This window comes from Choristoneura fumiferana, chromosome 25 (assembly GCF_025370935.1).
Source record: "Choristoneura fumiferana chromosome 25, NRCan_CFum_1, whole genome shotgun sequence".
NCBI classification, from domain to species: Eukaryota; Metazoa; Arthropoda; class Insecta; order Lepidoptera; family Tortricidae; genus Choristoneura; species Choristoneura fumiferana.
In genome coordinates, this window is record NC_133496.1 from 11,777,546 (window position 1) to 11,789,921 (window position 12,376).

The 12,376-nt window shown below is 37.7% G+C and overlaps 1 protein-coding gene across 1 annotated transcript; it reads right to left on the minus strand.

Annotated features, from left to right (window-relative positions):
* Positions 1-947: 947 nt before the first annotated feature.
* hkb (zinc finger transcription factor huckebein) lies at positions 948-2,514 on the minus strand. The gene has a single exon (XM_074107268.1). The coding sequence runs from the start codon at positions 2,463-2,465 to the stop codon at positions 1,485-1,487; it is 981 nt and encodes a 326-aa protein (XP_073963369.1). The 5' UTR covers positions 2,466-2,514; the 3' UTR covers positions 948-1,484.
* Between the last annotated feature and the right edge of the window lie 9,862 nt (positions 2,515-12,376).

Here is a 12,376-nt window from a genome sequence, read left to right on the forward strand (position 1 = left end):
AGTACCATGAGCTTTACAGTGAATAAAAACATCTGCACAAACCTGCGAGAAGCTGAAACATTTCAATGGTGTGTGTGTGTGTGTGTGTGTGTGTGTGTGTGTGTGAGTTTCCAATCCGCAATGGCCCGCGTGCTGCTCATTCTGAGAGGAGACCTTGAAATCGAAGTTGGTATCGCACCGTCCCTTTCACTCGCGTATTAAATGACAAACGTCAGTGATACTGCAATGCTGCGTAATTAACAATGGCTAATGCCGTGTAACCAACAACAATAACAAATTTGAGATTTCGCAGCTGGTGTATATAAAGTTATAAACACAAAAATATTTTCTTTTTAACGCTCTCCTGAAAAAAAAATGCAACTGTTGGTTAAGCGGCATACTTAGCCATTTTAAGTTATGTGGCCGGCATTACAGTACAGTGTCACGTCATTGGCGATGGGTGTTATCTAAGTGTTGTATCATGATTGAACTTTTTCAAAAATTTACTTTATATATTTTAGTAATAAAAGAAATATGTCTAAAAAAGCCGTGGTGGCCTAGTGGTTTGACCAATCGCCTCTCAAACAGAGGGTCGTGGGTTCAAACCCCGGCTCGCACCTCTGAGTTTTTCGAAATTCATGTGAGGAATTGCATTTAAAATTTACCACGAGCTTTGCGGTGAAGGAAAACATCGTGAGGAAACCTGCACAAACCTGCGAAGCAATTCAATGGTGTGTGTGAAGTTCCCAATCCGCACTGGGCCCGCGTGGGAACTATGGCCCAAGCCCTCTTGTTCTGAGAGGAGGCCTGTGCCCAGCAGTGGGACGTATATAGGCTGGGAATGATGAAGAAATATGTCACATTGTATTCAACACTGAAATGAAATACATATGAACAAATAATACAACAAATGTCTTGAAAATATTTTTTATTTCGTGTTATAAAAATATGTCAACATTTCGCACGCAAATAATCTAATAATTTATCTATTCTTAAAAAATATTAGGTGTATTCACAACTCTTATTCTAATTTTGAACTACCTATTTACAATAAATTTCTAAAAATATAAACTCGGATATAGCAAACATCGTTATATTTTAATGGCTTACAATCAATGATTTACGACAACGCTTCACATAGAATGGGTACCAAAAATTATTTAAGTAGTTTAATTTTGTGGAAACATAGTTATTTGCATCAATTTTAAAATGAACCATTGTTAATATTTTGTAAAGCAGGAAAAGTGTAACAGAGTATTGCGCATTATCCTCTTTACCTTACTAACTTAGCCAAGTTGAAAAACCCTCGGCATTGTCATTTCGATGAAACAAATTTAAATACAATCGCAAGAAAACTCGCTTTCACGTGAAAAAACACATCTAAATCGGCCCACTCGTTTGAGACCTACGATGCCACAGACAGACACATTGGCATCAGACTTATAAAACCCCTCTTTTTGCATCTGAGGTTAAAAAAATCCGTTAAATTACCCCAAAGCATCTTGTCAGAAACCATACAAGTAAGGGTACCCCGCAGCCATATGAGGCACGGCAGAGAGCGGCACGAACACTGGCATCATTCGCTCCGCCTGTATATAATGCGTCCTCGTGTGCTTCTTCAGATGGTCCCGCCGCCCGAACTTCTTCCCACAAGTGGGGCAAGGGAACGGCCTCACACCTGAATGTATCCTTTTATGCCTCGTCAGCTCCTCGTTCCTCGTAAAAGTCTTGCCACAATTCTTCTCGTCACATTTATAAGGCCGCTCACCTGTATGTATACGTATGTGTCCTTTCAGTTGCCCGTTATTGGAAAATCCCACATGGCAATGCGGACATTTATATTTCTTCGGCCGTTGCTTTCTGGCGTTTAGGAGTTTTGCCTCATTCTCTTGCTGGAGGATTCTGGCGTATTCCAGCTCCATAGCGTAGCCTTGTGCTAGGGATTCTAGGAGTAGGGGGTCCGTTGGAGGTACGCCTAGCGCTTGCGCGATGTCTGCCGACGGAAGGTAGTCAGGGACGTAAGTATTGTAAACCGGAGCGGATAAGTTTTGCGGTACATTAGGATAGTGCTGTTTAGGGATGGAAGACACTTCTGGTTCAACTGGAGATGCGATATTTTCAGTTTTAACTTGAGGTTTTTCTTCCTGTAAAAGCCTGTCGCAACACAGGCTTAAGCTTGCTACTGGTGATTCGATTGGAGCGCCCAAATGAACGGCAGAAAGGTTCGTTTTTTTATCCTCAATTTCGGCAGTTGTCGTGGAAACTGTAGCGTCCTGGTGCACGTTTGTATCCTTTTTCTTAAAAGTACCGCGAATTTTTCGCAATCGATTTTCTCTTTTCTCTTCTTGTAATTTTCTCTTGCTTGACTTAGGAGTTATATTGGTCGTAGTTTTATCAAAGTTCGTCTCTTGTGAATCTATTTTCTTGCTATCACTCACGTCCCACGGCCGAAACAATCTCGAGTAGTTCTGTTGCACAGAAAACATTTTTGCAAAAATAACAAACGGCGAAATAAAGAAGGGTGTCTTCACACGCGTCCAAAGTCACAGACTGAGACCCTGCTCGATTTCAACAAGTTTTATATACATTCCTTTAACAATAAATTTAATAAAAGCGCCCAAAAGCGGAGGGATAACTGATGCCATTGAATGGTCGAAAGAGACGAAATATTTTTCAATTGTTGCTCACTTGAGATCCAATTTTTTTTTTGATTATGGGTCTGTCCGCTTGGCGGCAATCTGAGCTTTGCGCTTTGGGACGGTGGATTGTTTTTGGGATGTTTTTCGTCGGGAGTTTATGGTGTTTCGGTTGCGTAGGGTGTCATAGTGTTTGAGATAGGGGTGTGTATTGTTATTTATGTTGATTTTTGTGCGAGGTCCGGGGGCGGGCCTGGGGGCCGGCGCTGAGTTCTCCCCGCAGCTGCGGCTTGTTGTTTTAATGGTTACTCCGGCCGCTGCTCCCTTACAATTTACGGCGTACATACGCCTATGTGTATGGATGCGTTGTCAATGTTAGCGGTTTATGGGAGACTTAACAATTCTTCCCCTCGCCAGCGCCGGGAAATGTCGCGATTAATTTTCGGATGGCTGTTAAAAGAAGCTTCTGGGGGATTTTTGTAATTCGTTATATTGCCAATAAATTAATTTTCATTTATGGCTTTTTCATCTATTTTTGCTAACGTTAAAAGACTGCGAAAAAGTTTTTTAGTTAACTTAAAAAAGAGTACCTATGTGTATTTCAAACTCTGTACTTTTCAATTCGTAAAGATCGGAGCGAATATTTAAGTTTTATACAATTTTCTAACTCTGTTATTTTTATTTCGCTTGGTCTTTTAAAAAGTCGACCAATTCTTGACAAAAAGCCACAAAACCGTCACCAAGACGGCAAATGGATGGTACGTATCAATCTAAACAAACCGAATTACAATATTCCCAACAATAGTTTTGATTGCTGCCTATTATTGGTCTCTGAACGAAATTCGGAATCGACGCGATCTGTCAAATTTTGGCGGCAATCGATCACGGCTTGCGTCAAACGTTTTTATTTTACACATGTACGTACGTTTACAAAGTTTGTTTGCGCACAAAAAGTAGGTTTTTGAATGTTTTTGCTGCTTTATATTGTGATGTCGTGAGAAAAGTTTTTTTTAAAGGAAGTCAATACAGATTGAAAAAACAAACTAAATCTGCGGCCGAGAGACGGTTTGCAAAACTTTTTACTCAGTGTCCAGTAAAAATTGAAATTCATGCAGTTCCTCCACCTCCAACCTGTAAGAACACACACAAATCACACAAACCCATCTATCACCATCACCAGACTACACTGACCGAACTCAACCAGAGCTCATCTTCAGAGCAACACAACCTACCCATGCTACCCGAAGTTAGACTAACAAGCCACAACAAACGTTTAATTTGTAACTGTAACTACCAAGTACCCAACTATTTTTTTTCTCAAATAAAATTACCCACAAAATATTAATTAATTTTAATTGACATATAAAACTACCCTGAATTTGTATCTACTTACTGTTAAGGCGTGTTATATTTATCCTTACTGTTATTGCCAAAATTAGACCGAAGCCGAAGAATTAGACTTACGTAGAAGATACAAAATTTACCTGTTCATTAATAATAGACCCCATACTCATAATAAGAAATTCTTTTAGTTCATTGATTTGGAACTCTGCAAAGTAACGCCTGATTCTATAAATTATTCCTTTAGTTGTTCTTTGTCGATCTTACAGAACTAAATAATTATGTCGGTCCATAAACGTCCCATTTCAGACCACCTCTTCCATTCTTAGTGCAAAGAAAAGAATCTAAATAAAAATTAATGAAAAAGAATATAATTGAGATCGAGAGCAAGTGTAACAGCAGCATCGAGCATCACTCTGTCCAAATCTCGCTCTCATGCCCAATAACATACTTTTTCTTTCCTGTTTATTCGAAACTAGAAGCACTACAGTAGGTACACTTTGTGAGAGCACTCAATCAAAAGTTCGATCGCTCAAGCCCCGTTCTTACCTCAAAATTAAAAAAATAATTGTAACGGTCTTTTTGAAATTCGAACGGTCGCGAAACTTTATCAAAGACTTGCCTGCCTCTTTGAGAGGCTACGACGTCGTGAGGTGATCAATCTATCTTGGATATAATGGAATTGTAAAATGAAGGGCATAGATACTTGATTTTGGAGTAAATACGTAACGGAAATAATTGAGCGGCCAAATGGTTTTGTGCTGGCCTGTTGTAATGTAGTTCAGTGCCTACACTAGAATGGACGTAAAGCATCATCCTTTTGCTTACTTATTTAGATACACATCTCAAGTTTCAAGTGGATTTCATTGACCGTTGAAGAGTTCCGTCTTGCGAAGACGATCCCGATGCCGTAGCACCCGAATTTTACTACCAGAGGCGCTACTACAAAATCCGAAAATCGAAGTACGTATCGTACCGTCCTGCTGACACGCTAATATTATTTAATACTAGAGTGAGAGAGACGGTACGATACGAACTTCGATTTTCGAATTTTGTATAATCCTTCAGATTATTGTACAGTCACCAGCACCAATGTCTGACGCAACAAGCGTGCATAAATATCTGATACGACTCTATTTCTAGGACCGGAAGGACGTGTCAGATATTTTTGCACGCTCCGCTGTGGCAGATATTAATGCTGGTGACTGTACCTAATACCTATTATGACCAAACTTAAGGTCGATAATAGTTTGCTAATTTTGATGCCACAAAGAACAATTCCAGGCCTCACCTATATATATTTTTTTTATATCACGTCGGTGGCAGACAGGCATGCGGCCCGCTTTACGTTGCGGCGCTGGATTGACCACTACAAACTCGTTGGCTTTACGGCCTCGCAATGTAATGCAACTTGCACGATTTTTCTTGCAAGTCTAAACTTGGCTTAAAGTAATTTGAAACCGCGTTCAAAACCTCTCAAAATCCATTTGTTACATATCGATAAATCTCGCCAAAGAACCCTTAATACACTCCGAATTCGTTCTAAATGCCTTAATTTCTTTATAAAATACGTATAAATCTTAAATATAAAGCATTCTAGTATCGAGGTATCTTTCGCCCGAGTTTAAGTTAACGCGTGACAACTTTATATCTTTTTTTAAAAGGTCTTTTTGGGCAGCGTTTTGTGGTCGACAATTACTACGCTTGTCCTGAATGAGGTGAATTTGTGAATGGGCCTAGTTGTAGGTGTATCTAGAGGGTGTTTCGAAACATAATATTATGATCATTCGTTTTTTTTTTTCAAGTAATGCTGGTCAGTAACAACTCTTGATATACCTACATAAGAATCTTTGATTTTTTAAGAAATACAAGCATGAAACTGAGTAGTACCAATATCGACACAACAAGCGTGCATAAATATCTGATACGACTCTATTTTTAGGGCCGAAGACGTGAGTATTTTTGCACACTCCGCTGTGGCAGATATTAATGATGGTGACTGTACTGAAGTCGGTATTAGGATTGACATTGAAGTATGGGTACGATCTATGATGTTATTAGAGTGATCAGTGTGTAGTGTAACCAATTTAAATATAGCTCTGGCTATCTTTTTTGGTATTCTAGTCGAGTTGATTTAAATAATTCATAGTTTCTTTATGTTTCAATTTAATCTTTCATGTGTAGTATATAAAAAGTTGTCCTAAGGTATGGATAAGTATTTTGTTTAAAGCATTTAATATACCAGAGGCGTGACGACTTCTGCCATTATTGTTAAGAAAATAATAAAAACGTTTTGCATGTTTTTTGGTTTTTTATTCGTGTAATAATATAGGTATCTATTTTATCACAGTTACATGAGTAATTTTCATTAACACTTACTCTGTGTTTTAATTGAACCTACAACGAAATAAATCTAGTATTTTTTTATTACATTATTTTCTGTTTAGTTTCTTCCGCTAAGCAGCGACTTTATTACGGTAGGTAAGAGGTCGTAAGAAAGTTGCTGTTTAACAGATAGAAGATAAATAGATAATGGTATTGTTATAATAACATTATTTATCTTTATGAACCTAACAAAAAATAAAAAAAATTACGTTATTTCCACGAACAATTACATAATACACAATCTGAACATAATTTACGTCATTTTGAAGTACTACATAAGTGCCAGTTTTTTTTTATTTGACTGGATGGCAAACGAGCAGTGGGTCTCCTGATGGTTTGCGATCATTATTACATTAATACAATTAAGATAGCTTAAGACGGCAAGCGATGCCGAGCAGATTTGTCAACTTTCAATTTTATAAGCCTAAAAACCTACAAATCCGAAATACTTTCGCCCTATAATAAAATTCGTCCTGTATATCATTCGCGATACCCTGTGTGGTCCAATCTCATTCACCGCTCACTTATCGCTACCTCATGAGCAACAAGAACAACGCCGGCCATAAATCCAAGATGGCTGACACGCTTTGTTCTCATTCATTCATCGGCTAGACGAGGTGACGCCACCCGCACAATGAGAGCTATTTGGGTCATATTTAAAACTTTTAATTTATTGATTGTTGAAGATACTTAATACGGGCGCAGTGGAATGTATGCGATGGTTTTTGCGATGTGGAGTGGGTGCTCAGAAAATATGAAGATAGTATAGTTCCCGTTCCCGCTAGTACCGCGGATTCGCTTGTTAACCTTTAGAGTTGTACCCTGTACAGTTGAATTGAAATTCTTGGATTTTACTAAATTTACATGGGAATTCCCAACAATGAAATAGTGGATTTCATTAAAATTGTGTTTAAAACGCTGCGCCATCAATGCCATCATTTCTCTATAGCTGTGGAAATTTTGTGATTATTCCCGGGCTGGGCCGGGTGTATGTACCTATATCCGTTCATTTCGCAACTAACGTTTGGCAACCTGATTAATTTCGCAAACTCTAAAACTGTAAATATTTCAGGATTTATTTCAGTGCCATTGTGTAGAACCCTTTAGGGTAAGGTTATGTTAGTTTTATTGGTTTTATAATAAAAATCCTGAAATATAGTTTCTGAAATATTAAAGAGTTGTGAAATGAATTAGGTTGCCAAACGTTTGTTGCGGAACACTAGTGAACCCTATGTTATTCTAGATATCCATTGCAGCTATCTACACACCAGTTTGAATCCAAATGCGTTCAGCCGTTTTAGAGTGAAGGAGTAGCAAACATACATACACCTTTCGCATTGGTGACATTTAAAAGAGCGCCTTGTGGCATACTTGCGGAACGTTTTTAGGGTTCCGGAGCCAAAATAGCAAAAACGGAACCCTTATAGTTTCGCCATTTTTGTCTGTCTGTCTGTCTGTCTGTCCGTCCGTCCGCGGCTTTGATCAGGTAATATCAATGCTAGAAAGCTGTAATTTTGCACGAATATGTATGTAAACTATGCCGACGAAATGGTGTTACAACAAAAAATAATTTTTTTTTAGTGTACCTCCCATAGACGTAAAGTGGGGGTGATTTTTTTTTCTCATCCAACCTTGAAGTGGGGGGTTGCTAAAACGATTTTTCGATTCAGTGATCTGTTTGCAAAATATTCAACTTTAAAGTGCAAATTTTCATTAAAATCGAGCGTCCCCCCCCCTCTAAAATCTAAACCGGTGGGTGGAAAATTTAGAAATAGTTCAGAATGGTAGTGAGTATATCAAAATTTCAAGGAAAACTATAAAGGCTAAGTTTGCTTGACAATTTTAGTAGTTTAAGATTCAATAGCAGCCTAAGGTATAAAATATACCTGAACTTGGAAGATTCAGTAGGTATAAAATACGAAATCCTTATAAAAAATACTTAATTTTTTTGTAATGGCTACGAAACCCTATTTTGGGCGTGTCCGACATGCTCTTGGCCGATTTTTAATAGGTATACTTAGTCGTTTTAAAAAACACCAGCTTGGTGATCCATCAATCTTAAACCCTTGCCGATGTAGACAAATTGAGACGGAGCGGTCACGAGAGTTCATTTGTGTTGTAGGTATTTAACTTCTACGACCAATATTTTGGTAATCGATAGGGTTCTCGCTATCCAATTAGCAATTGGATACAAAAGGGGAGAATCAAAAAGAAAGAGTTGTGACAACGTGGAACAAAAAAATTGGTTTAGGTGAGTAAATCGTCTAAACATGGTTTATTGGTATGGAAACCACAAAGCGTGCATAAAATATACTGATATGACTCTATTTCTCGGGCCGGTAGAACGTGTTAGATAATATTGCACGCTCTGCTGAGCTGCTGACGCAATTAATAATAATGTAATAATAATTTATTCATTCAGACAACTTGTGGCTACAGAGATAGACAGAGGTTTTCTCATAATTATTGCGTGTGGGTAATCCACGTTTGGCTCTGCAAAACCCACCCACATTTACCGATTTTGCATGTTGTGTGAGATAGCAATAGTTTATATGTCTGTTTCATGTTCCCTAGTTTAGTTTCGTATATAAGTAGGCTCATATCGTATTAAAGTTGCTACAAACCTGAAGCATTCTTTCATTTGGCTTTACATCCTCTGCCACGGTACACGTACCTCAACAGTGGTGACCCCGACTTGATCCAAAATTTTTGTTAGTATTTCCTTAAGACTATGTTAGTAATTAATGCAGGTGAATTTACGGCGCTAGGCGGCCTCTTATCTAACGGTCTCATCCAGGCATCCATTACAATATAAAGAAGAAACGGAGGATACAGGATGTGGTGCATGCTTACCCCCTTATTCATAAAACTTAACAAGTCTGTGTTAACTAACAAATGCTTTGTCCCTTTCTAACAAATACAAATGTCGAAGTGACAGATAAGGACAAACAAATTTTAGCGGCATTTTAACTAAAATAGGTTTGATTGTCGTTTATGAATAAGGGGGTTAGTGTTTAAATGAATATTTAATAATTTGAATTAAGAATTTTAAAAATATACCAACCAGACAAGTGAATGTTCGATTGTCATTGCACAGTGGACGGTGAGTTTTGAGAACCTATGACTTAGACCATGTCGAACGACCCCGTGTATCTCGTTTTAAATCCAAGTAATAATACTTAACCCCTGCGTCGTCCCCTTTGGCTCCTCCCCCGGGATCGATCTGTTCAATGGGGATAAACTAGGGTTAACTGATCATTTTAAGTTGCGCCTCTATTGCACATCGCTTCGATTTTAAGTGCAACTTGTATTGATTTAATAGTTTTTTTAAACAAACATTAACACATTTGCAACCATACCATCTATTTCGCTACGCGCTTCGCTCGTAACCAACCGCTGTCAGCGTTTTCCCACTTTATGCCGAATACTGACTAAGTACAAACAGAGAGTCGATTATAGGGTTCATGGCACTGATTGTGTTAAACGACTTCAAAAGTGAATGAAATATTTAACCTTTTGTATGCGAGAGACAAGAGCTAGGGCAAGACGTTGTCAAGAGCCGTGCCTAGGTCAATATTGGTCATTCATTAGTCACTACCATCCCCCATTTATTAGCACAACGGAAAACAGTCGCAAGTATTCTGATCGCGCTAGATTTAGCATCGGTACTTATTGTCTTTAGTTTTCATAAAAATTAACCCTGAACATCACTTCTTTACTTTTCTCTATGATCAGCCAAATATGCGGTCTACCACCCTACTCGTAAAGTTAATAAGCGTTTGCATGTCATAAAACAATAATGCCAATAGACGTGTCTGTCAACTTGAAAGTTCGACTTTAGCGACATATTAATTTGATAGGAACTTGTTTAAAAATTGATAGACCACTAATTTGGCTGATGGTAATGAATTATATATTTATTTTAAGAAATTGCGTTTTCGCAATAATCTACGATTTTGAGGCCAAGAAAAGGAGGAAATCCTGGACATAATTCTATAACTGTAGGTAATTTTCGTTTTCTATGATACAAAGTATACCTAGTTCTAGTTAAAATAAAAAGAAATTTGTACAAACTAAATAATTAAAAGTCAAGAATTCAAAATGCTTTATTGCAGACCAGGGTCCATAGTTTGTTAATAATACGAGTACATTAGTCTTATTTTCTAAGGATTAGTATCATATTCTATATTAATCATCAATATACAAACTCAAAAAATTCCAATAAATTAAATTTAATTAAATGTCAAATACTACTACTAGATCCATGTTCTTGAATGACCCTCAAAGAATCATCATCGTTATCAGCCAGAAGACGTCCACTATTAAACAAAAGCCTCCCCCTTAGAACGCTTTATTCAACGACATGTCGCGACTTGTATGCACCTTTTACCTACCTACAACTCTCACGGCACATCACCACCTAGTGGGAGGCCTGCTGTTTCGTCTTTCGGTTCATGGGCGCCACTCGAGGACCTTTCTCCCCCAACGAATACAAAAAAAAATACGAAAAAATTAAGTAATATTTTTCTAAGGATTTCGTATTTTATACGGAATCTTCCAAGTTTAGGTATATTTTATACCTTAGGCTGCTATTTAAGAGTCAAACTACTAATAATTCTCAAGCAAACTTAGCCGTTATAGTTTTCCTTGAAAGTTTGATATGCTTACTACCATCCTGAATTTTTTTTAAAATTTCCGCCCACCGTTTTAGATTTTAGAGGGGGGGGGGGGACGCTCGATTTTAATAAAAAATTGCACTTTAAACTTGAATATTTCGCAAACAAATCACTGAATCGTAAAATCGTCTTAGCAAACCCCTAATGGTTTTAAAATACCTATCCAACAATACCCCACACTATAGGGTTGGATGAGAAAAAAAAATCACCCCACTACGTCAAAAAAAAATTTTTTTTTTTAATTTTTAACTGTTCCATTTTGTCGGCATAGCTTACATATATATCCGTGCAAAATTACATTAATCCTCGAAGAATAATGTAAGATCAATTTGAAAGTTTCTAGCTCCAGTAGTATATATAGACTGGGCGTTGTATGTCTGTCAGTTAGTAAATCACGATGCTCTTTTAAAATGTATATAAAATGACAAACTTAAACAAAAACTGTATTTATTTACTTATTTGATCGACTGCTTTCGACACTTACTTTTATACTTACCCGAAGTCAACCATGTTCATACTATACTAATGTTTCCGCTCGGATGCACTCGGCATCTGCGAGGTGCGAAGCTGAAGGGTCGTCAAAGGAGCCGCCGCCGCTCCGCCCCTGCGGCTGGTTTGAAGTCTCAAGAAATTCACGATATGTTTTGATACTTCGAATTTATATGACTTGTATGTTTTTAAATACTCTCAAGTATTTAAAAATGGTAAAAACCAAGGTAGCGTGATATTGCTTTCTGTCAGTTTCTTTGTCGGAAGAAATATACAGAGCGGCATAAAAATCTGGCCCTGAAAAATATGGCCAATTTTGTGCCAGTGAGTATATTTTAAAAAGTGGTTTTATCAAGGCGTTACTTACATAGTTGTTTATGTTTGTTTAGAGCCAAGCGTATATACTTATAAATAAGTAGACGGCGGGCAGCGACTAAAACTTTTGTTTGTAAGATTAGACCGTAATAAATAATAGTGTGTGACGTCACACGCTAGTAGCACCACGCCTACTGCACACTGGTAAGCGTTTTAGAAAGAGACAGATTTATAAATCTTTAAAAAGAACACTACAAATTCAATTTTCAACTGTTTTTTTTTACGAGGCTAAGATAAAATGCTTACACCTTGCCAGTATATAATAATATAAGGTAAACGTCCGAGTGTTCTCGACACGCTTATGCCCAATAGACGAAACCCAGCTGTCATCTCTATTGCTAACGACATAAGATTCAAGATGCCAAATATTGGGACAGTGACGATCACTCGTACGTTTACCTTACTGAGTGGCAAAAAATCTTGTCCTCATATGTATGCAGTATTTGGTAATTTTGTTCATATGTTGAGTGAGCCAAATCTTGTGCCGCTATAAGT

Bases quoted from the DNA above. Each gene is read 5' to 3' on its own strand.
- hkb (XM_074107268.1), bottom strand. From the start codon at position 2,465: ATGTTTTCTGTGCAACAGAACTACTCGAGATTGTTTCGGCCGTGGGAC.